At 30.8% G+C, this 22,674-nt stretch overlaps 1 protein-coding gene across 3 annotated transcripts in view; it reads right to left on the bottom strand.

Moving 5' to 3' along the window:
- KrT95D (phosphofurin acidic cluster sorting protein KrT95D) overlaps positions 1–16,630 on the bottom strand; it is a 168,716-nt gene extending 152,086 nt beyond the window's left edge. Inside the window, exon 1 of one of the 3 annotated variants that reach the window (XM_065516007.1) lies at positions 16,105–16,630. In XM_065516007.1, coding sequence (XP_065372079.1) covers positions 16,105–16,418 — 314 coding nt within the window. In that variant the 5' untranslated portion in view covers positions 16,419–16,630. The remainder of the gene's footprint in view (positions 1–16,104) is intronic. The other 2 variants (XM_065516005.1, XM_065516006.1) reach the window with 2 other exon arrangements.
- Between the last annotated feature and the right edge of the window lie 6,044 nt (positions 16,631–22,674).

The following is a 22,674-nucleotide window of genomic DNA, read 5'->3' as shown; positions in this document are numbered from 1 at the left end:
GCTCAAAAAGTCTTATTAGTTTATAACTTTTTTGTTTTAAACCCAACAAAAATTTGTTTAAACTAAAAAAATATTTTATGACATTATGACAATACGACCTAATAGGAGACCGTTTGAATCCCCCAAATATTTAAATAAATTTACGTATTTTTGAAAATTTTTTATTGAACGTTTTTCAGCTCATTCTTTATCACAGATACTTTTTTACTTCAATGCTGCATTTTTAAATTTTTGCAAATCTTGACTCTAGCCATTTTTACTAAGTATTTAAGGAAATTACTGTGCGGAAAAAATTACAAAAATAATTTATCACAATAAAATATTGAAATAATCATTCATAGCTTAACAATCTTAATCATCCCAATATATGATTTTTAAAAAAATTCCTCAAAGTATCTATCTTAGCTATTTATCTTTAGCTTATCAGTCCAAAGAATACACGAATATGAAATCGGATTTTGACTAGAACTACTAAATCTACCTATTTTTTAGAGTGTAAGTTAGCCAACATAAATGCAATAAACTAGTATTTACAATATTATAAATACAACGTTAAAAGTTTCCCCTTGAACTTGTGTATAGTACATAAATATTCTTGCAATGTAATTCATTATATTTTAACTTCATGCAACATTGTTTTCTACGGTATCATCATGTTTGTATACAAAGAAAAGTCGTAGTTCAAATAAAATTTATTACAATTACTAAATTAAGTTGCGTATTTTCATGCAGCTACTTACTTCAACTAAAATTTTGATAAATACGAAAATTTTTGTTTGTTATCTATCGTAACACAAATTAATTGTTTTACAAAGAGAACTTATACGCGTAAGCAAATGACAAAATGCTATGACCCGAAAAGGGTAGTTTTCTATTCAATAAATACAGTGGAGGGTGTGTATGTACGGTTTCGAAAGTATATATTAGAATTTATTACCAATAAAGCTGTTAAATATTAACTATAAATGTCAATACAAAGAACCAATTTATTTACTCGAACCCAAAAATGTGTGTTAATCATTGTTTTGACGGCAAACTAGCCAAAAATGGTAACACAAAGATTAGGAATTGTTGTTGAAAATTAATATAAAATGTTATTTTTAGTATATATGTGCTGATAGGAATACTAAATTTAAATATACTGAAATTGCAATTAGCTGTTTAGTTAGAACAATAACATTTTAATGACACTGCAATTTTCTAAAGTCGACCCAAAACAAATCAAAGCCATCTTAATATTTGACCTAGTACGAAACTAAATAACTAATATTTTACAAATGTTTTTAAATTATGTTTCAGCTCATTTATCAGTTACCCTTCTGCAGCAGCGATGTAGCAAGGCGGTCTGTTGTTTAATTTAAATGCGGGGTTTACAATAGATGGCGTATCTTTTGAACGCGTTTTTTTGTTTTTAATAACTTATATGTCATTTTGAAGGGTGAGATCTAGCTAGACCATCACAGGAAACCTGTACCAAACACAACTGATTCGTTTGAAGCGAGCATCTTCCGAAAAACGACCAAAACATGCGGCCAGACATGAAACCGTAATATTCTATCATGACAACAGTCGGCCACATGTTGCAATACCTTAAACTATTTAGAAAGAAGTGGTTGGGAAGTTTTACTTCACCCGGCTTATAGTCCAGACCTTGTCCCGTGCGACTACTATTTGTTTCGATTGATGCAGAATGCACTCTTCGGGATACGCTTCACTTCAGAACAGAGTATTCGAAATTGGCTTGATTCGTTCCTGGCCTCAAAAGATGAGCAGATATTTTATCTCGGATTCCTAGCTAACAAAGGCCAATACTTTGAATAAATTTATATTGTAGAAATGTTTTAAAATAAATGATAAAAAATTTAAATATCCAGCACTTTTAATTCATACACCCAATAAATTCATTAGCCATAGAAAATTTTATACGTAATTCGATCATATTCAAAAATATCGTTGATCATATTTAAAAGTTTCGCTCACATTCGTATTCAGTACATCAGAATAATCGATCGTATTCGGCTCCTGGTGGCTATGAGAGTCGATAATTGTACATTTGACCTCACTGGACATACCAACAAGGAAGTTTAAGCTAAATTTTAATATGCTTTTGGTTGATAATGTCTCGGAAAGTTCCCTCATTACCACTTCCAACCCAGATCAAGTTACCATTGTAAAGCATGTCAGTTATTAGGTTTAATGTCAATTATGTTCATTTGTTGTTAATCTGATTAAAATGAGTGACCAGAAAAAAATGCGTACTAAAATTGTTAAATATTTTCAACAAAACCCTACTTCGTCCTACAAAAAGTTTGCCAAACAATCAATGGTCTGCCGTCAAATTGATTCCATTGTTATTAAGCAGTATCGAGAGAATTCTTCCGTCCACATCATGTTTCTATTATTGGCTTTAATAAATAGAAAGCATTTTCAAAAGAGCTCCCAACACATCCGGTAGGAAAGCAGTCCGGTTAGCTCAGTACTCGGACTATTTGGTACGAAAAGTTAAAGCCAATGTAGGTTTAAAAACATACAAGGCTCAAAAAGTTCCTCACAGGAACTCTGCTAAAAATTTAGAGGCCAAAGACAGAGCACGGAAATTGAAGTCAAGTTTTATAAAAAAAATATACCTGCTGCATTGCAAAGGGCTCTAAATAAATACCGAAATTTACATCAAGGAATATTTACAAAACAGGATGCTTCGATTCATAAGACTTCTTAATGTGTCCACTTATTTTTGGCCTGATTTTGGCATTCTGTCACTATGGTAAGAAAGGTCTTGAGTGGTACAAGAACAATAATGTGGTATTTTTACCAAGACTGCCTGAAGCTAAGGCCATTGGAGAGATATTGGGCTCTTGGTAAAAGAGAATTGAAGAGCACAAAAAAGGTGTCCAAAAGTGTGGTAGATTTTAAAAGATAAGGCACCAATATTTCTTTTCTATCACTAACCATTAAAAAGTTATGTGGCTTTAAAAATGTTTTGTTAAGGCGAGCTAATAAACAAATTCAAACGGTCTGCTATTAGGTCGTATTGTCATAATGTCGTAAAATATTTTTTTAGTTTAAACAAATTCTTGTTGTGCTGCAAACAAAAAAAGTGTTATTTTATGACAAACCAATAAACATAGTTCTAAAATTCTTATTAGTTTATAACTTTTTTGTTTGAAACCCAACAAAAATTTATTTAAACTAAAAAAATATTTTATGACATTATGACAATACGACCTAATAGGAGACACTTAGAATCCCCCAATTATTTTCTTTTTAATGGTTAGTTAGAAAAGAAATATTGGTGCCGTTTTGCTAAGCTTAAAATGGCTTTTCATCGTGTATATTTACAAAATCTAAAATACTTTTTTTTATTTTGTTTATGAAATTTGCACCACCTATTGTGGGTTTTTTGAACTATTTTTTAAGAATTCAAAAAACCTCAATTGTATTAATTTTTGATTCAGAATAGACTAGTGAAATCAGATTTGCAATATATTCAACCGTATTTGCTCTACAGAAAAATGTGCTCAAAATTCGAGTCTTTAGGTGCGTTGAACCACCACAAGGATTGAAAATTTTCCAAAAAAAAGGACGCCATTATTTTTATTTGCGCAAAAACCTTCAGAAAAATTATGATAACCGCAAATGAAATTTTTGAAATTAACTCTAATGTAAATATATATGTTAAGATTTTTTCGATCTCAATCCTTACACGAATAAATTTGCCCTTACTCAATCCATATTTCGAATAACATCATCTCTATTTACCATCGATTTTATGTTGACAGATCAATTCAATTTAATAGCCACAAGTTTCCAAGTTAAACAAACAAATATAATATATTTATTGTGCAAGTGTTACAGGGAATTTTACTATTTATTTATAAATATTTATCAAGTCATTTAATAATAATTGACATATTGTTTCATTCTTTTATACTTTTATTTTTGTGTTTTCTTTTCATCATACATTTGGCAGCTTAGCTGTACTGCTTTTGCTAGTCTGAACGTGTGTATATTTATGAGAATTTTTTTATATTTTTCCTACAATTGTTGTGACACTTTTTTGTGTGTTACTGCCAATATTATTAGTACGTGTGTTTAAAATTTGTTATTGTTGTGTTCTTTTTTATTTGTGGCAGGCCCCAAAAAACTCATATTATACAATAACTACACCAATAATAAGAAGAGGAACAACACAAACCAGCAACCAAACATCCAACTACCAAATTAGACCTTGAACTTTTCAGAATAAAAATTATAGATGTCGACATTTGAGTACAAGAGCTTGTACACATGAACACCGACGGCTACGACAATATACAAAATAAAAATCACAAAAGAAACGTGCAATTTTTTGAAACGTTTTAATGGGGAACTGAGACACACGATAGTGTTAAACTAAATGTGAAGTAATAAGGATATTTATAGTCCAGTTAAATTTCGTTTTATACAGTATTTATTAAAATCTGCTGGTTTTGTCCTGTTGACAATATTATGAGGGCGGGTGAATAAGGGCAAGACTGCTTCTGTCAACAGGCAGCTGACAGTTGGCTCCTGTCAAAATTTTTCAAAAAAATTACAACAAGCTGCGTCATTTAGTTGGTATTTGACAGCCATTGATAGCAGACTACTTCGTGACTTGAGGAGAAAATGGAAAAAAATTTAATTTCTTGTGCTCATTAAGCATCGTTGTGGCCGTACAAGCACGAAAGATTCCGAACGTTCTAAACGCCTAGTTGAGGTCTATACACCCGAAACAATTCATCTGAGCATCTCACATGGCTCAGTGATTTCAATTTTGAATAATTACTTGGATATGAGTAAGCTTTCCGCAAGATGGATGTCGCATTTGCTCACAATCGACCACAAATGCAATCGTGTTACAACTTCGCAGGAGAGTTTGGCGTACAAGTTTTTGCGCCCTTTCGTAACCGTGGACGAAAAGTGGATCCACCACAACACACCAGTGACCAAACAGCAATCAAAACAGTGGCTTTCTCAGGGTGAATTGGCGCCAAAGAAGGCCAATGTTGATTTGTCATCCGATAAAGTCATGACGACCATTTCCTGGGAGGTAAAACAATCAGTGACTAATATTATGCCTACTTATTGGATCGATTTAATGAGGATATGAAAAAAAACGCATTTCGCCAAGAAAGAAAGGTGTAGACAAAATCATATACATAGCTTAAAGGGGACTACGTTGAAAAATAAAATTAATTTTTATCCAAAAATCTGTGTTTCATTCAAAAAGTCACGGACCTATTGACCCGCGCAAGTACGCCGGACTTATTATAATTATATTTTTCTCAAATCATTTGCAATTATATTTATAACTCTACCTAAAGTTCGTTAAATATCCAATACATTTCTAACCTTATGCCCCAATTATAATAAATGAATAATCACTTTTATTATTAAGGAGTGAGATCGAAAAATTCTTAACATACATATATGTTTATAAAAAAGAAACCACTAAACTTACAGCTTTAATTTTTTTTTTATTTGATTGAAATTATTATTACAATTTACAAAAAAAATTATTTTTATAGTTTTAATCACTAGTGATGAAATTTTGAACCTTTTTCGGAAACCCTTCCATTAACGTTTTTATAGTGCTTTCTGTCACTTTGCTCGAACATGTAGTCCATCTCCGTTTAAAATCTACCACACTTTTGGACACCTTTTTTGTACTCTTCAATTCTCTTTTAACAAGAGCCCAATATCTCTCCACTGGCCTTAGCTCCGGGCAGTTTGGAGGATTTGCCTCTCTTGGTACAAATACCACATTATTGTTCTTGTACCACTCAAGGGCTTGTTTGCCATAGTGACAGGATGCCAAGTCAGGCCAAAAATAAGTGGACACATTATGAAGTCTTATGAATGGAAGCAGCCTTTTTTGTAAACATTCCTTGATGTAAATTTCGGTATTTATAGAGCCCGTTGTAACAAATGAGTGGCTTCTTTTGCCGCAACTGCATATTGCTTGCCATACCAAGAACTTTCTGGGAAATTTTGTCTGCTTTTGGGTCCTAAACTTTTCTTCAACATTCCCTCGAGCATCAGCAACATAAAATTTTTGACCTGGAAGTTGCGAAAAATCTGCCAGAACATACGTTTCGTCATCCATTATGCAGCAAGAATATTTTTTTATAAAACTTGACTTCAATTTCCGTGCTCTGTTTTTGGCCTCTAAATTTTTAGTAGCGTTCCTGTCAGGAACTTTTTGAGCCTTGTATGTTTTTAAACCTGCATTAGCTTTAACTTTTCGTACCAAATAGTCCGAGCACTGAGCTAACCGGGCTGCTTTCCTACCGGATGTGTTGGGAGCTCTTTTGAAAATGCGTTCTATTTTTTTGGCTTTAGAAACATCATGTGGACCATTCCTTCTACCTGAACCAGGTTTTCTATCAACTGACAAGTTCTCCCGGTACTGTTTAATAACATTGGAAACAGTTTGACGGCAGACCTTTGTATGCTTGGCCAACTTTTTGTAAGACCAAGTTGGGTTTTGTTGAAAATATTTAATAATTTCAGTACGCACTTTTTTCTGGTCACTCATTTTAATCAGATTAACAAAAAAATTAATATAATTGACATTACACATAATAACTGACATGTTTTTCAAAGGTAACTTGATCAAAAAAAAATTCAAATAATACTTGGGTTAAAAAATGTAATGAAAAACGTGTGTTAAGAATTTTTCGATCTCACTCCTTACCCCTCTTAGTGGGTTAAATGACCAAGAAGTAAACCAAACAAAAAACCCCGAAAAATCATATTAATTTATATAAATATTTATGATAAGAAATTTAAATTCAAACAGATTTTACTTACAAAATCACAATAATGAGGTTTTATATTATAAAGGAAAAATATGTTGTCTATTTGTTGGTTGTACTTGTACGAAATGCAAGAAAGAAATTTCTATAAAAATAATAAATATATTTGAGATTAATTCAATGCAACCAACAAAAAAAATACTTAATAACATTTATATTACATATGTATTTTTCTTTATGATAAACATTTCTACAGGGTGGTCCAAACACTAGGATATTTATAAATCATATGTTATTTTGACACTGATCGATTTTTTGTATTCGAAATATTGACTCCATATACCGAAATTAATCTTGGATAAAATTAGGAAATATTGCAAACGTATTTCCTAAGTGCACACAGAAAAAACTATTTCTTAAACCGTTTCAATTCAAATATTTGTCACATATTGAACTGGTTTCAATTATTTCATAATTAAATCAAGTATTCATATGCTCAAAAACAAAATTTCTTGATATTTTCTATTGAATTTTGAGTTTTGAATTTGATTATTTTGACAATTGAATATACAATTTTCGTTATTGGTTGAATTTCAAATACAAAAATTATTGAATAGATAATTTTCGTAATTGAAAACACATTTTTGTTATTTTTTGTGTTTCAATTACGAAAATTATCTATTCATTTTTTCTGTGCAGGCGCGGAATCAGGCTAACCATTTTAGAGGAGGGTAAATAAATGGAGTGCTGTGTTAAAAAAAAGTTTTGAAAGGAACCACCGGGAGTGATGTACGCAAGTTTTTGCAAAAAGTTCGTAAGACTGGCTTACTAGTGGACAACATTCATGGTCCCCATAGTCGTACAGTGCGTACCGACAAGAATGTGGCTGTTGCGCTCGCCGTTGATTGAAACTTTTTATGGGCCGAAATGGAGAATATGAACTTGGATAATTTTTGCTTTCAGCAAAGATGGCGCACCATGTCACACAGCTCATCAAACAATTGGACTTTTGCGGTCTAAGTTCAGTAATCGTGTTATCACCATTCTTGGCGATGTTAATGGCCGTCTCGGAGCTGCTTTTTTGTGTGAAAGACCGATGCTATGCGAATAATCAAGAAATAATTCACAGCTTTAAGCCTAATATCGTCCAAGACATTCGTGAGCACAAACCAGAAACCGTCAACAAAGTCTTAGAAAATTGAACAGTCACATGAATGAAATCGTGTTCTATAAATAATACTTGTTATTTCTAATAAGCCCATAAAAATAAGATTAGTTCTATTTATTTAATTTTTAAAAATAAACTTTTAAATGGACCACCCTCTACACGTACGCAAGAATCAAGAACAAATTTATTTATTCTTTAATAAATAAAAATATCATTATTATTTATTTTCTTTATTCATTTGAATGACAACACAAGTGGCCACACATTTGCGATTTACAAATTATTATTTAGTACAAAGTACTTTAATTTGTTTACTCTTTTTGCATCTGTTTGTTTTTTGGTTTTTTTTTGGGGTAAATAATATTAAAGAATTATTTTATTTATTCTTATATATTGACAAAAATATATTGTACTTATATAGTAAGTATTACCTCGTCCATACTACAATTTTGAAGTACTTAATCTGTTGGAAGTTTTTTTTAAGATTCTTATTTCAACCACAACATTCATAATATCAAAAATAGAAAAAAGTAAAACTAAGTAAATAAAAAGAAACTCGTTTGTTTTTAAATGTTTTTTTTTTCTTTTATTACATACAACAATTTTCTTGTTTATGAGTTTATAACTGGAAGCAATTTAATTATAAACAAAATATCATAACAAAAGTTCACTATAATAGAATTTGTAAAGCAAGAACTATAAGTAAGAAAAAGAAACATAATAGATGCTCTTTGCCGCCTGGTCCCATATTTTTACTAAAAATGTAAAACCAGAGGTAAGATAATTAAAGATTCTTGACCTTTGCAATACATTTAGCTGTTTTAGTTTATATTATTTGTATTTAGTTCTACATTTATAACATGGAAAACCCTAGATATTAAAGTTAACAGTAAATTCGTATATTTAGATCAAAGTATAAGCAGTGTTTTGCAAAAACTTTTCTTATCTTTTGATATGAATAGTTTTAATTTCTTAGTAAAATGTGGATTATCACAGGCCATACACATTTAAATAGAAAAAATAATGGTACGAAACTAAAAATATCAATGTTGAACGAAGGATATCTTCCATTTTTCAAAGATATATAAAATTCAGAATGGGTCCCATAGGGGATTCTCGAGATAATTAAAATTTAAGGATATATTTGAATAAATACATTTACGTTTTTGTGTATATTTTTATAACTGGGCGTTTTTCGGCCAATGCTCGCTTCAAACGAATCAGTTGCTCATAATAGATAGGACCCTTTTGCTCCCACCAAATACAGAGAATTACCTGGCTTGGTGTCGATTCGGCTGGTTAGCCGGGCTTCACCTACGATCTCTTACGCTTCGGGTTATTGTAACGTATCCTTTTTTCAACGCAAGTAATGATTCGGTGCAAAAATGATTTTCTTTTATAGCATTCAAGCTGCATTTCAGACATACAAAATCCACTTTCAAGGTCTCTCAGCTTCAGTTCGTATGGAACCCAATTTTCCAGCATTTGAATGAATTTTGCTGCTTGAGTAGCTCCCAATTGTTTTGCAAGCTCTTGTTGTGTTTGACTACAATCATCATGGAGTAATGCCTCCAATTCTTAGTCCTCAAACTTTTTGCCTGGCCTGGGCGTTCTTTGTCTTCCATGTCAAAATCGGAACCGAACAAACAATCTCTCACACGTTGAAACCAATGGAACACATTCACCATAAGCTTTGGTGAGCAATTGGTGTGTAAAAAAAAAGTAAAGCTTAACTTCCACCATATGACGCTTTGTTGATAAAAAAATCAACATTTTCGATGCCAAAAAAAAACTATAAATGAGAATAAATGACCCTTCAAAATGACATACAGTATGTCAAAAATGAGTTTACACATTGAAAATAAATTTATATTTTCGAGTTTGATTACATGAAAATACCACTTATTCTTTCATTACATATATTTTTTTGGTTTGTTATGAATATATAGAGTATATACAAAGCTTACATAAGGAAAAAGTTGAATTACAATGTAAAATAGACGGAAAAAAAGTCAAAAACAAACATTATTTAATTTTGGTAGTGTCAATTAACTCTTTTCACAACCAATTTTATTTGTGTTTTTTGGTACACACTTTATGATCAATGGTAATTTACAGATACTTATGATCTGTATTCTTCTTCTCTATAAATTTGTTAGTTAGTTCGCGATCGATTTTTTGTTTTGTGGTCATCATTATGTAAAATATTGTTAAGAAAACTTCCAGGAAGAAGAATATCTTACAACGTGACTCTGCTAATTTACTACAATTGCCAATTGGAAAAAAGTATACAGGAGTTGTTGGGGATGTTTTTGGCAACACGATATATAATTTATAGTGTTTGAAAACGAGCAGAAATGAGGGTAGAGGAGCGTTAAAATGTAGTGGTAGCCCTAGACCTAAAATAACTGAGCGCCTAATGTCAGACAACTTCATTAAAACGCTCAGATTTCAACCAGAACTCTTCCGAGGGAACTTAAAGAAGAATGTGATGTAGTCATTTCCCATGAAACAGTTAGACAGACCATAATAAAAAACGAATATTCAACCAGAGTAACATATAAAAAACTACTGCTTTCCGCACCAGATGTAGAAAAGCGTTTTTTCTTCGCGTCGATTATTGGGATGACGTTATATTATGCGACGAGACTTAAATGATCTTGTATTACAACAAAGTGCCATCTAGAGTTTGACGTAAGGTGTTACTTTAAAATTTCGATTATGATTTGGAAATATATCTCAAGCAATGGATTGAAAGACTTATGTTTTACTGAAACAATCATGGTCGCGGAACAATATTGAAACACTCTGAAGAACAATTTGCTAAGAAATGCAACTAAATTTGGGTTTATCAGGACAATAAACTACAATACAAATTTTATCTAAACTTAAATTGTATATAGTGGGGATGCGGCTTCTGTATAATTTCTGCGATGTTATAGACATGACAGCAAAAGGTCTCATCGTCAATCCAACTGAAAATTTTAGTGTGTGTTTAAAGAAAAATATCGCTAAAAGGCAACAAAAAACAATACTGTAAAATTAGAAGAGTTACAAAAGAAATGGAACACTAGACATATAAAAAAACAAAAAATCATCTGCATTGCGTGGTATATCCTAAGCGTGTCATACCAAATAGTAAAATTGCCAAATAAGTAAATAGATTAGTTATTTAATAACTTAAAACTAACTTCTTGTAATTTGTGAAAAGAGTTAATTGACACTACCAAAACTAAATAGTATTTTATTTTCACTTCTTGTTCGTTTCTTTTACATTGGACTTGAACTTTTTCAATATATACGATTTATATATACTGTGTATATTTATAATAATCCAAAAAAGTTTATATATCGAAATAATAAGTGGTATATATCTTGGTATCAAAGTCGAAAATATTTTTTTTTTTTCAATGTGAAAACTCATTCTTGACATACTGTATATACAATTTGAAACTCGATAAAAGACAAACAAAAGTGAATTAAAACTTAAGAGAAAAGTGTACCAAGTTTTCACAAATTTGGAACGGCTAAGGTATTGCCTAATTTAATTGAGGAGCCGCAGAACAAAAGTTACTTTTTTGAAAATTTAAAAATTTTGGGAAATTGATTTTTTCTAGAAGTTTACAACCCAAATATTATAAAAATACCAAAAAATCAATTTGAAAAAAAAATCGAATAAGTACCTTTTGTTCTGCGGCTCCTCAATTAATTTCAAATGTTCAGTAAGAAAAGTTACATGTGTACCTATACTTCAGTAGATAATTTATGAAATAACCAAAACTCCCAGCCTAAAAACAGAATCATGTCATTTGTATGACACCATCTGTGAAAACCCTTGATTAACAATGTTTGCGCACTTAACAGTGAAATGAGACTCATTCTGATATTCTGTCATATTCGTTGATATTATTCATAATTGTTGTTTTTATTATAGCCATTTTGTTGAAAAATAAAATAATCTACAAGTGATGATTAATAACAAATAAAGGCTAATTAATAATAAATATGCACAGTATATGTAGTAGAATCATTTTTTAATTTGCAAAATAAAAGTTCTTAATTGTAACACCAAGACATTGTGTATGAGGGCGTTCAGAGTAACATTTTTATTAATTCTACTCATATTATTTGAAACAATTTTAAATTGTGTGTAAAATTGTACACGCTTTGTGAAAAATTAACATATTAAAATGACTTTATTCCCACTAAACATGTCTAAACTTAACCACAATTTTGTTGGTAGGTGTAAACAGCAAATTTCAAATGAATATAGAAAAATAAATTAACAAAATTGTTTAAAAACCAATTGGTGCATGTGCTAATGAGAGAAGGCAAAGGCAATGAATGTGCTTTTATGGCCGGCTGTTAAATGACTGCATGTGTCATTTAAATTTATATCACATTAAATTGATTCGTAATGTCAGATTATTATTGTGTACAAAAATTTATTGAAAATATAAACACACACACAATATTTACCTATGGATGCGTATATTGAATGCAATTAACAACAATATGTCGAAATTTAAATTGTTGAAACGTTTTCAAGATGACAGACAATACTGTGTCTGTCTCTCACCAGACTTTTAAGGGAATAATAAAAAGTGAATTTAAGTAAAATCATATTTTAAATATTTAAATAACCAAAATCGAATCACATTGTTTTTTAATAAAAAATATTCGATATAGCTTTTGAATTATAGTAATTAAAATTGTAAAAATACCAAAAATATATGTATATTTATGCAAGAGTAGATTTGTAGATTCCGACCGAATATTCGGCTTCGTTTTCGGATTAAGCCGAAATGTTCCCTAATACCAGTATTCAGTCAAAATTTGGCAGAATTTTGAAAAGGAAACATTTATAAAGCAAAAACATAGATTATAGAAGAAACAAGTTTTGAATAAAAAAAAATCCAAGGACTTCCATATAGGGTTCCTAATTTCCCGGACTTTTTTCTTTCCCGGGAGGAAGTTAAAAAATCGTCACATTCCCGGGAATTCCCGGGAATTTTTTAACACTAAATTAAACCAAAAAACAGAATTTTTTTTCGAATAAAGTATAAAATAAATATTGGTCCAGTATAGGGTTTCTAATTTAATAGTTGCATTTTATGGGTATTGTCGCAGTCGTAGTTTTAATCAGTACAAAATCTATAAATTCTTTGTCTAATTAAACAACTTAAGAATTTCGACTATGTTAAATCTATAAAACATGCGTAGATAGAGACATTTTTCATATCTGATTGTAGATAAACAAATTTGAACCACTATTATTGTTATTACTTTCTCTAAATATGAATAATATTCATTGAATATCCCTAAAAGTTAGGCATCTTAATAATTCCTTTAAGAGTATAAACTTTGAATTAGATTCATTCTCAATAACCAAATTTTTCTGCTGTGGCTTAAGTTGAGTGAAAAAAAATTGGTTATTCAACTGTAATACTTCTTGCCAACTGACTACCTGTTGCTAGAACCGAAAAAATCTATGAATATAATGAAATGATTCAATTAGCAACAAATTTGGCCATCGAAACGAATCTGAAAATTGTAACTTTTAGAAGAAAACGTATGAAGAAATTCCCGAAAATTCCCGACAAACATTTCCCGAAAATTATCTCAAAAATATTCCCGGGAATTCCCGGGAAATTTTTCCCGCGTAGGAACCCTACTTCCATATTGTAAAATGTCAAAGAAAACTAATGGATTTTTAAAAATCATTCCGATAAACTGTTCCATAAAAAGTGTGTGCTGAAGCATGGATTTTTGGCGATTTTTGTAAAAAATATGATACCCGAGGTGGCGTTTAATTTTGCTAATTAAGCGTAAAGTGCTTTAATTACAACTTTTATAACTTTGGTGACCCCCACTGAAATTTTCCCGCAAAAATTTTCGTAGAATATTTTAATCCTTAAATGTTCTTTTTGAAAGGACTTTTTTTGTTTTTCTTGAAAAAAGGATCAAATTGACCGCTAAGGAGAGGAGATAGAGGGTTAAGATCTTCCACAAAAATGATCCCCATAAAATTCCACAATATAACTCTGACAACAAGAATTCTCTCAGACATTAACTTACAACATTGTTTTTCAGTTAGTATAATATGTACTACCTTCGATCAAAAAATGAAAACTTTGACCAACTGTAAAAAAAAAAATCAGACCACCTGGACTCTGAAAATTATCTACTCAATATTCCCTTTCAGAATTATAAGGTCCAAAAATGCTGTTGGACAGTGTTATTATTAAATTAATATTCTGAATTTTAGGTTTCGTTCTGAAACAAAAGTTTTAGGTCAGGCTCTAATGATTTCCATTACCTTAAAAAAATATCAAATAATTCACTGGTGTTCACTGACTTTTGAGGTTGTGTGTACTTCAAAAGCTTTCTCATGTTTGTTTTAAGGTCCCTATACCTTCGTATGTTTTTGTTTAACCTGTTCTAAGTTTCCTCTGAATCATTAAATACTTATTGAACTTTCAGACCCCTTCATTTCAGTTGTCCTAAAGTCAGAATACCGCGTCAAAACTATATTAAATTTAATATCATTTTAGCAGTAATCGACAACATTTTAATTTCAAAGAAAACAAAAACTGCCAACTTTTTAATATTTTTTTTGCTTAATTTAACTTTATGGATTTATAATTACGACAATTGGCAAAAATACAAATATTTATTCAAAATTCTTATTATTTAATAGATTTTAATTTAAACGAATGGGAATTTAATAGTTTCTTGAAAATAACAAACACGAAAATTAAAACAAATTTGTTTAAAAATATTTGATGATTGTCAATGTGAGAAGATAGTATGTAATGACAGACTATTTTTGATGTGGGTTCAGAATATATTAGGATGGTCCTAAAAGTTTAGGCGTTGGTTTTATAATGAAGGAATTTTTGCACAATCACAAAAAGTTCGCAATTTCGCAAGTTAAACAAATTTGGTCGATTCACAAGGTATCCTATCAAGTGATATTGTCATAATGTTGTAATATTTCACAATGGTTTGAAAATGTAGTTATTGCCGTTCGAGAAATTAATGTTCTAAAGTAATACTACTGTTTATGCTACGTTTATTGTGTTATCGTAACCCACCAGCAGAGACCCGCGCCGAACGTTTAAGGTTCGGTTAAGCCGAGCCGCCGAGTGGTGAAATATTATAACATTATGACAATATGACTTGATATGACAATATGACTTGATTGTGAATCGACCAATTGTGTCTTGAAAAATCATAATACATTTTTTTAACAGTTTTTTCAGCGTTGGAGAACTGGTGATCAAAGAAAAGTTTTCTGCGAAGAACTCAGTAAAACGTTAATCTTAAAAACTGTATTCTAATTTATTTTCCAATTTTAATTTTCTTATTTCTTAACTTTGATTTATAATATCTTCTTCTTTATATTAATATTTTCAGAGCATGATTCTATTCAAGATATCTGGCAAATTAATGTTTCGATTATGGATGGCAACCGAACTTCAGTTGCGTTGCCATTTGGTAACAGAAAATGGTAGTGCCAGTTGCCATCTGTAATATCTTTTTGGGCAACTGATAAAGCATCTGAAGTTCCGTTACCATCCATAGTCGATTCATAATTAACTTCAACATCGTTTTTTTTTTTGCCATTTGGTAACAGAAAATGATAGTGCCAGTTGCCATCTGTAATATCTTTTTGGGCAACTGATAAAGCATCAGAAGTTCCGTTACCATCCATAGTCGATTCATAATTAACTTCAACATCGTTTTATTATGTCTGTTATGACGTCATATTTTTGAACCTGAAAGGCTCTCGAGTCAAAAGTCTTTGATTTGATATAAACTATTGCAAGTGTGGTAAATTTCGTTAAAATCGGAAACATAATTCTGAAAAGTGCTGTTTTCTCTATCTTCTTTGTGATGGATTCGCCCATTTGAAAATTCGCAATATTAATTTCAATTAGAAATGGTGTAGTCAAAAAGAAATCTTGACTTCTTGAGAACCCCTGATATAGACAAATAATTATTTAGCAGTTCTCTTTTCCAAATGTTAATTAATTTCTTACGGTGTATTTTCAAGGATCTCATGTTCAATTAGTTCATTTAGTTTTCCTGCATAGTATGTAGTCAACTACTAATAATAACTATACAATTATAATTATAATAATAATATAAACTTACCTTGGTATACAGTTTGGTGGGGTACGATCCACTTCCCATGCCGCAAATAATTTCATGGGTACTGGCTTCTGACCATTCTGATGATGGCTACTGCTGCCATGATGCTGTTGTTGTTGCTGCTGTTGCATAGCATGATAATAGTGACCCGATATATTAGAAACACCGTGACCAGTATTCATGCCACCTCCAGTAGCACCAGTGTTGCCAACGACACCACCACCGCTGCCTCCACCACTACCAGCACCAGCTGATGTTGAGGCATTCATATTGGCGCTAAATTTATCCAATTTAGATGATTTATCAACCATTTTCATTTGTGCGGTTTTTGTTTTGTTTGGTTTTTAGCGCGTCAGCGAGAGTGAGAGAACGAACGTTGAGTTGGGTGGGGGTTTATGTGGGAGAGGGTGGTTGGTTGGCTGGTCGGTTAAGAATAACTCACGAAATTAACAAGTGGAAGTTGGAATTGTGAGGAAACTGGCTGGCGAGCAGAGTAAATGAGTGTGGATGAAATCTATTGAGTGTTGTTGGTGGTGATGTTGCTGTTACTGTTACTGTTTCTGTTGCTTTTAATGATGAGCAAAAACAAACAAAACAACAATGACAACGTTTTTATGCTGCTTTATAAGCAACAAATATTAAAACGTACGAGGAAAAATAAAATTAAATATTTTTTTTTATTTAGCACAATATTGTTGTTGTTTTATTATTATTATTATTTTTCTTTTGTTAGAAACAAGATTGATGTTTTAGTGATGATTTTGACATTGTTGTAGTTGTTTGTGTTGCTTTTTCATTTTTCAAACATTTTTTTTAAACACAAACATTTTAAAATGGTTTTAGATTTTTTTCGCAAATATTTTTTCACAATTTTTGTTTATATTGGAAGACTTTTTCAACCAATTTTATTTTGAAGATCTAGAAAATAAACAAAATAAAACATTTAGCAAATGATTTCAATTTTTTTTTGTACATATTCTTTTATATTATAAATTTTTTTTTATCTAGCAAAAATATTTTTGTATGTATTTTTAATTTATTTTTTGCACACTTTTCATTTAGCACTTGATTTATTTATATTCTACTATAAATTTTAGTTTTGTATACAAATTTGTATTGTTGTTTTTGTCTTGTTTCTACTAGTTATTTTATTTGTTTTATTATGTTTTATTTATATACATACTAAATGCAAAATAATAACAAATAAAAAATAAAAAAATACACTGAATATTCATCGATACAACAAAAAAAAAAGAAATACAAGGGCGTGCCGCTAAAGTTTAACTGATTGTGTTTGTTGTGCTTGCTTGCTTGCCACTATTACTGACTGCGGTGGGTTGTTAGACGACCGTTTTGTATGTACGACTGACTGACTAACTGAATGAATGAACGTAGTATAATCGAAACCAAAGAGAATAAATAATCTATGTAAAATAAATACACTTCTCACACATATACATACATACATACACCCATAGATACCTAAGAGTACTGTCGAGTGTATGTAAACAAGGATGCCAACTGGCCGTAAGTCTATATTGTTTATCCCAAAGTTTCCATTTAAAATTCCCACAAATTGTTATAATGTAAACAAATAAACACAACCATCTAGTAGGAACTGGTAAATTTTTTTTATTATGGTTGAAAATGGATTTTCGAGGTCTAAAACAATTTTTTTTACGTTCCCGAACCCGACATTTGTACGCCTTTAAAGTGAAAAAGTTGTCATGCTGAAAGGCTAGCGTTGGGTTTATTCTTATCTTTAGCATGATTTCAGATTTCATATTTTTTCAGTCACATTTGCATTTTTTGCCGGGCTCAAACTTTTTTATATCTTAATTATACCCTTCACCTTCGTGAGAATGACAAGTTTGTCATTCCGTTTGTAATTTCCACAATATAATCTTCCGATCCTATAAAGTATAGGATCCTTATAGATAGCGGAGTCGATTAAGCCATGTCCATCTGTCTGTTGAAATCAACTTTCCGAAGCCCGGAATTCCGGAATTCTTCCGGCTCGGTTGCTATTTAAAATCGAGAAAATCGGTCCACAAATGACTGAAATATAAGGAAAAAACCAGGACAATCTCGATTTTATACCTATTTTTGACCTATATCTGTATTGCTAAGTCATTTATATAGACAATATGTATATGAGGAGACGCAGAACAAAAGGCATTTTTTATATCATTTATATTTCAGAATTTTCCAATTATATTTCAGAATATTCCAATTATATTTCAGAATTTTCTAATTATATTTCAGAAATTTCCATTTATATTTCAGAAATTTCTAATTGTATTTCAGAAATTTCCATTTGTATTTCAGAATTTTTAATTTATACTTAAAAAGTTTCTAATTGTATTTCAGAAATTTCCAATTGTATTTCAGAATTTTCCAATTGTATTTCAGAAATTTCCATTTGTATTTCAGAATTTTTCAGAAAATTTCTAATTATATTTCAGAAAATTCCAATTGAAGTTCAGAAATTTCCAATTATATTTCAGAAATTTCCATTTATATTTCAGAAATTTCTACTTGTATTTCAGAAATTTCCAATTGTATTTCAGAATTTTCCAATTGTATTTCAGAATTTTTCAAAAAAAGTACCTTTTGTTCTGCGGCTATAACTAATGATAGATGTTTCAAAGTCCATTGCTACAATGTATATAAGACTATAGTAAGTTGGACCTACAATGTGTGAAAATCGGGAAAAATATTTTTTAACCCGAAATTTTTTTCATCTAAATTTTTTTTTTGTCATTAATTCCTTTTTTTACAAAAAAAATTTAAATAAGATTGTAGAAAACTTTAAAAAAAAAAAATTTTAGAGAAAACTTAAAAAAAAAAAAATAAAAAAAATTTTAATTTTGTTTAAATAATACTTTATAATACTTTTCTCACGAAGGGTATATATAAGTTTGTCATTCCGTTTGTAATTTCTACATTTTTCATTTCCGACCCTATTAAGCGGAGTCGATTAAGTCATGTCCGTCTGTCTGTCTGCTGAAATCAATTTTCTGAAGACCCCAGATATCTTCGGGATCCAAATCTTCAATAATTCTGTCAGAAGTTTGCTATTTTAAATCAGCAAAATCGGTCCACAAATGGCTGAGATATGAGGAAAAAACCAGGACAACCTCGATTTTTTAACTATTTTTGACCTATATCTGGATTACTAAGTCATTAATATAGACAATATCGATATCTAATGATAGATTTTTCAAAGACCTTTGCAATGACGTATATAAAACCATAGTAAGTTGGACCTACAATGGGTCAAAAGCGGAAAAATATTTTTTAACCCGAATTTTTTTTTCACCAAAAGTTTTTTTTCGCTAGATATTAAAAATAAATTTAAAAAACAAACAATTCGAACAAATTTTTTTTCCAAAAATTAAAAAAACCACTTTGGAAAAAAAATAAATTTTGTTTACCTAAAAGATTTAATATTTTTATTTTGAAGTATAATTTGGTGAAGGGTATATAGGATTCGGCACAGCCAATTTTAGCTCTCTTGCTTGTTGTTCCTTCTATCGGGAAATTTTTTTAATATTTTTCCCGTTTTTTCGCAGCGAAATCGAACTTGGCAAAACCATATGCCAATTTCGATTTGATCCCACCAAATACAGAGCATTACCTTAGCGTTATGTATATTTGACTATAGTGTCGATTCGGCTGGTCGGGCTTTACTTACGCTTCGGGTTATCGTAATGGATCCATTTTTCATCGCAAGTAATGTTTCGGTGCATAAATGAGTTTCTTTTATAGCGTTCAAGAAGCATTTCAGACATACAAAATCGTATTTCAAAGTCTATTAGCTTCAATTCGTTTGATATCCAATTTTCATGCTTTTGGATGAATCCTGCTGCTTGTATTTGAAATTGTTCCCATTGATTTTACAAGCTCTTGTTGAGTTTGACAACAATCTTCATGGAGTAATGCCTCCAATTCTTGGTATTCAAACTTGTTTGGCTGTCCTGTGCGATCTATGTCTTCCGTGTCAAAATCACCACTTCTGAACCTCACAAACCATATATCGAACGTTGAAACCAATGAAACACATAAGCTTCGGTGAGCAATTGTTGTGTATCAGAGGCACTTTTTTTCAAATTAAAGACGTAAAGCAAAACTTCTGGCATATGACACTTTGTTGGCACAAAAATCGACATTTTCGAAAACAAATACCGCGTTCAAAAGATACCATCTATTGTAAATCATACAACCAATATATTATTGAATTTAGACCGATTAATTGGAAAATTGTAATGGGTTTTGGCTTAGTACTAAAAAAATTCACAGGAATGGAAAAGTCCGAGATATTAATCGGTAGCCAACCCTTATTTTTCTGAATTGCATTTTGAATATTTATCATCAACAGATGTTTGAGAAAACACTTTTTCTGGATGGATTTTAAATATTTATTAGTTTTATTAGTTACTGAGTCCTCGGGTTTTTGATATATTATTCTAAAATTGTTTCTCTTTTAAAATTGCATAATCTTTGTGTTTTCTTTATAAAACTTTCAAATTTTACTCGAGTACTGCCCGATGTTTGGCGTAATCCAAAAACGAATATTCGGTCTTTCAATAGTTCTTGCATATTCCAAATGGTATGTGAAAGTACTTAAATCGCATGTAACACTGTATGGTTTTAACCGGTAGCGGACCGCCAAAAGTTGCATGTTCAGCCAAATATATCGCTAAAAAACGTCTATAAAAGAGTGAAATATCGAAACATTTTTATTCTTAGCAAACTTTTCAGTACTCAAATTTTCGCTTATCTTATATCAATAAAACAATTTAATTTCCAAGGAATTCTAAAACTGCGGTCTTAAATAGGGATTGTTTCGAAATTATTGTAGATCTCTGATGCAATACAATCATAACATAACATTAATGGTTGGTTTTTCACCAGGAATCCCAGTAATGTCTTTTGGAAAACAAAGAAATTGAAGTGATCAATCGCAGTAATGAAATTTCGCCAATCGTCAAGGAATTGACAAACCAACAGGACTAATAGAGTAAAGTAGTGAACAGTTTCTTTGCTATACTTTAGTTTTTCGCAACATTATTCCGAAAAACTTTTCGAATTAAAAAATGTCTGATAGCAACATATCAAAATTACAAATTAACTAGCACAAATTGGATACAATTTCACAGCGAACTGGCAGCGCTAATTTTGCAAAAAATAAAAACAAAAAAAGAAAAAGCAAAAAAAAACACAATAAAACATCTACAAAGAATGGCAGTGGTAGTAATGACTGTTGTTTTCTTTTGCCTTAAGCTTGCCCCAAAATGTTGAAGCATTCTTTAGTAACTCACTTCTTGCAGTTGCTGCCTCTTTTCATTTAAAATTTTCAACACTCTTTTACATCTATTTTCTTCATACACTCTCACTACACACACTCAATTTCATAAATGAAATGAAAAAATGTGAAAAAAAAAGAAAAAAGAAAAACTCTTAAAGCCTGCAGCATACAAGCGAGAACCCTTTTAAAGCTACCAATAATACCAACCATATTTGACTACTGACACTTTAAATACTCAACATATTTCTTATTCACCCATATACAAAATTGTACTCTTTCTTCAAGCGTATATTGTTTATTAAACTTTTTTCTAATCTTTATATTTTTTTTTATCATATTATTAATAACACAATATTTTAAATTATCATTTAAAGAACACATTTAGTTATTACATAGTTAGAATGTTTTCACAAATACAAAGAGAAATTAATAGACAAAAAGAAAATGCAAAAAGTATTAAAGAAATATTGCAACAATTTCCGTAAATTAAAGTGGTTGGTAGCATTTGCGACCTAATATTTTATTGTGCGATAGCGTTGCTACCTTTGCCGACACGTTACTGTGTGCTACAAATACACATTGGGTGCTCGTTTGTTCAGTCAATTGTGTGGGAGCTATCTGTCTGTCTGTCCGTCCGTCCGTCCATCTACCTATCTACATATGTAGTATGTATCTCTGATTTGTATATTATATTCGTATTGGATTGGCTCTGTTGCTCATTGTTGTCGTATGTATCCAAATATTAAATGAAAAAATCTCTTCTTCAGCCAGAGGCGTAGTCATTTTAAGTTGTATTTCCTATTTTTGTGGTAACCTTACAAATACATTTCTCTTCATTCTATACGAATAAATGCTCTTTACTCACAAATCATAGCTTATAAACTTGTTTATAATAATAACACAAAATACTTAAAAGAAAATGCACACAAATATATTCCCACAAAGAGCGAATACTTTCAGTATTTTAAACATGAAAGAGAGATAGACAGAGTATAGATGTGGAGTACGCAAAACAAAATAAACTTTTTTGTTGATTTTTCACACAAACGTTGTAAAGAGGGGCCACTAAAGTGTTGCCAACATTGTCCCAGTGATAATTTGCCAAACAAATGTCCACTCAAAAAGGGACACAAACGTTTGCAGGTATTCCAAATACCGAATGGTTGTTATTACGGGATTGCTTTCATCGAAAGTTCTACGCTGGGGAAAAAAGTTGCGGTTGGTATAACTCTCGCTGAGTTGACAATCTTGGGTCGATTGAG

This window comes from Calliphora vicina, chromosome 1, assembly GCF_958450345.1.
Source record: "Calliphora vicina chromosome 1, idCalVici1.1, whole genome shotgun sequence".
Lineage (NCBI taxonomy): Eukaryota > Metazoa > Arthropoda > Insecta > Diptera > Calliphoridae > Calliphora > Calliphora vicina.
The sequence above is the reverse complement of the archived record's forward strand: the minus strand, read 5'-3'. Positions and strand labels throughout refer to the sequence as shown.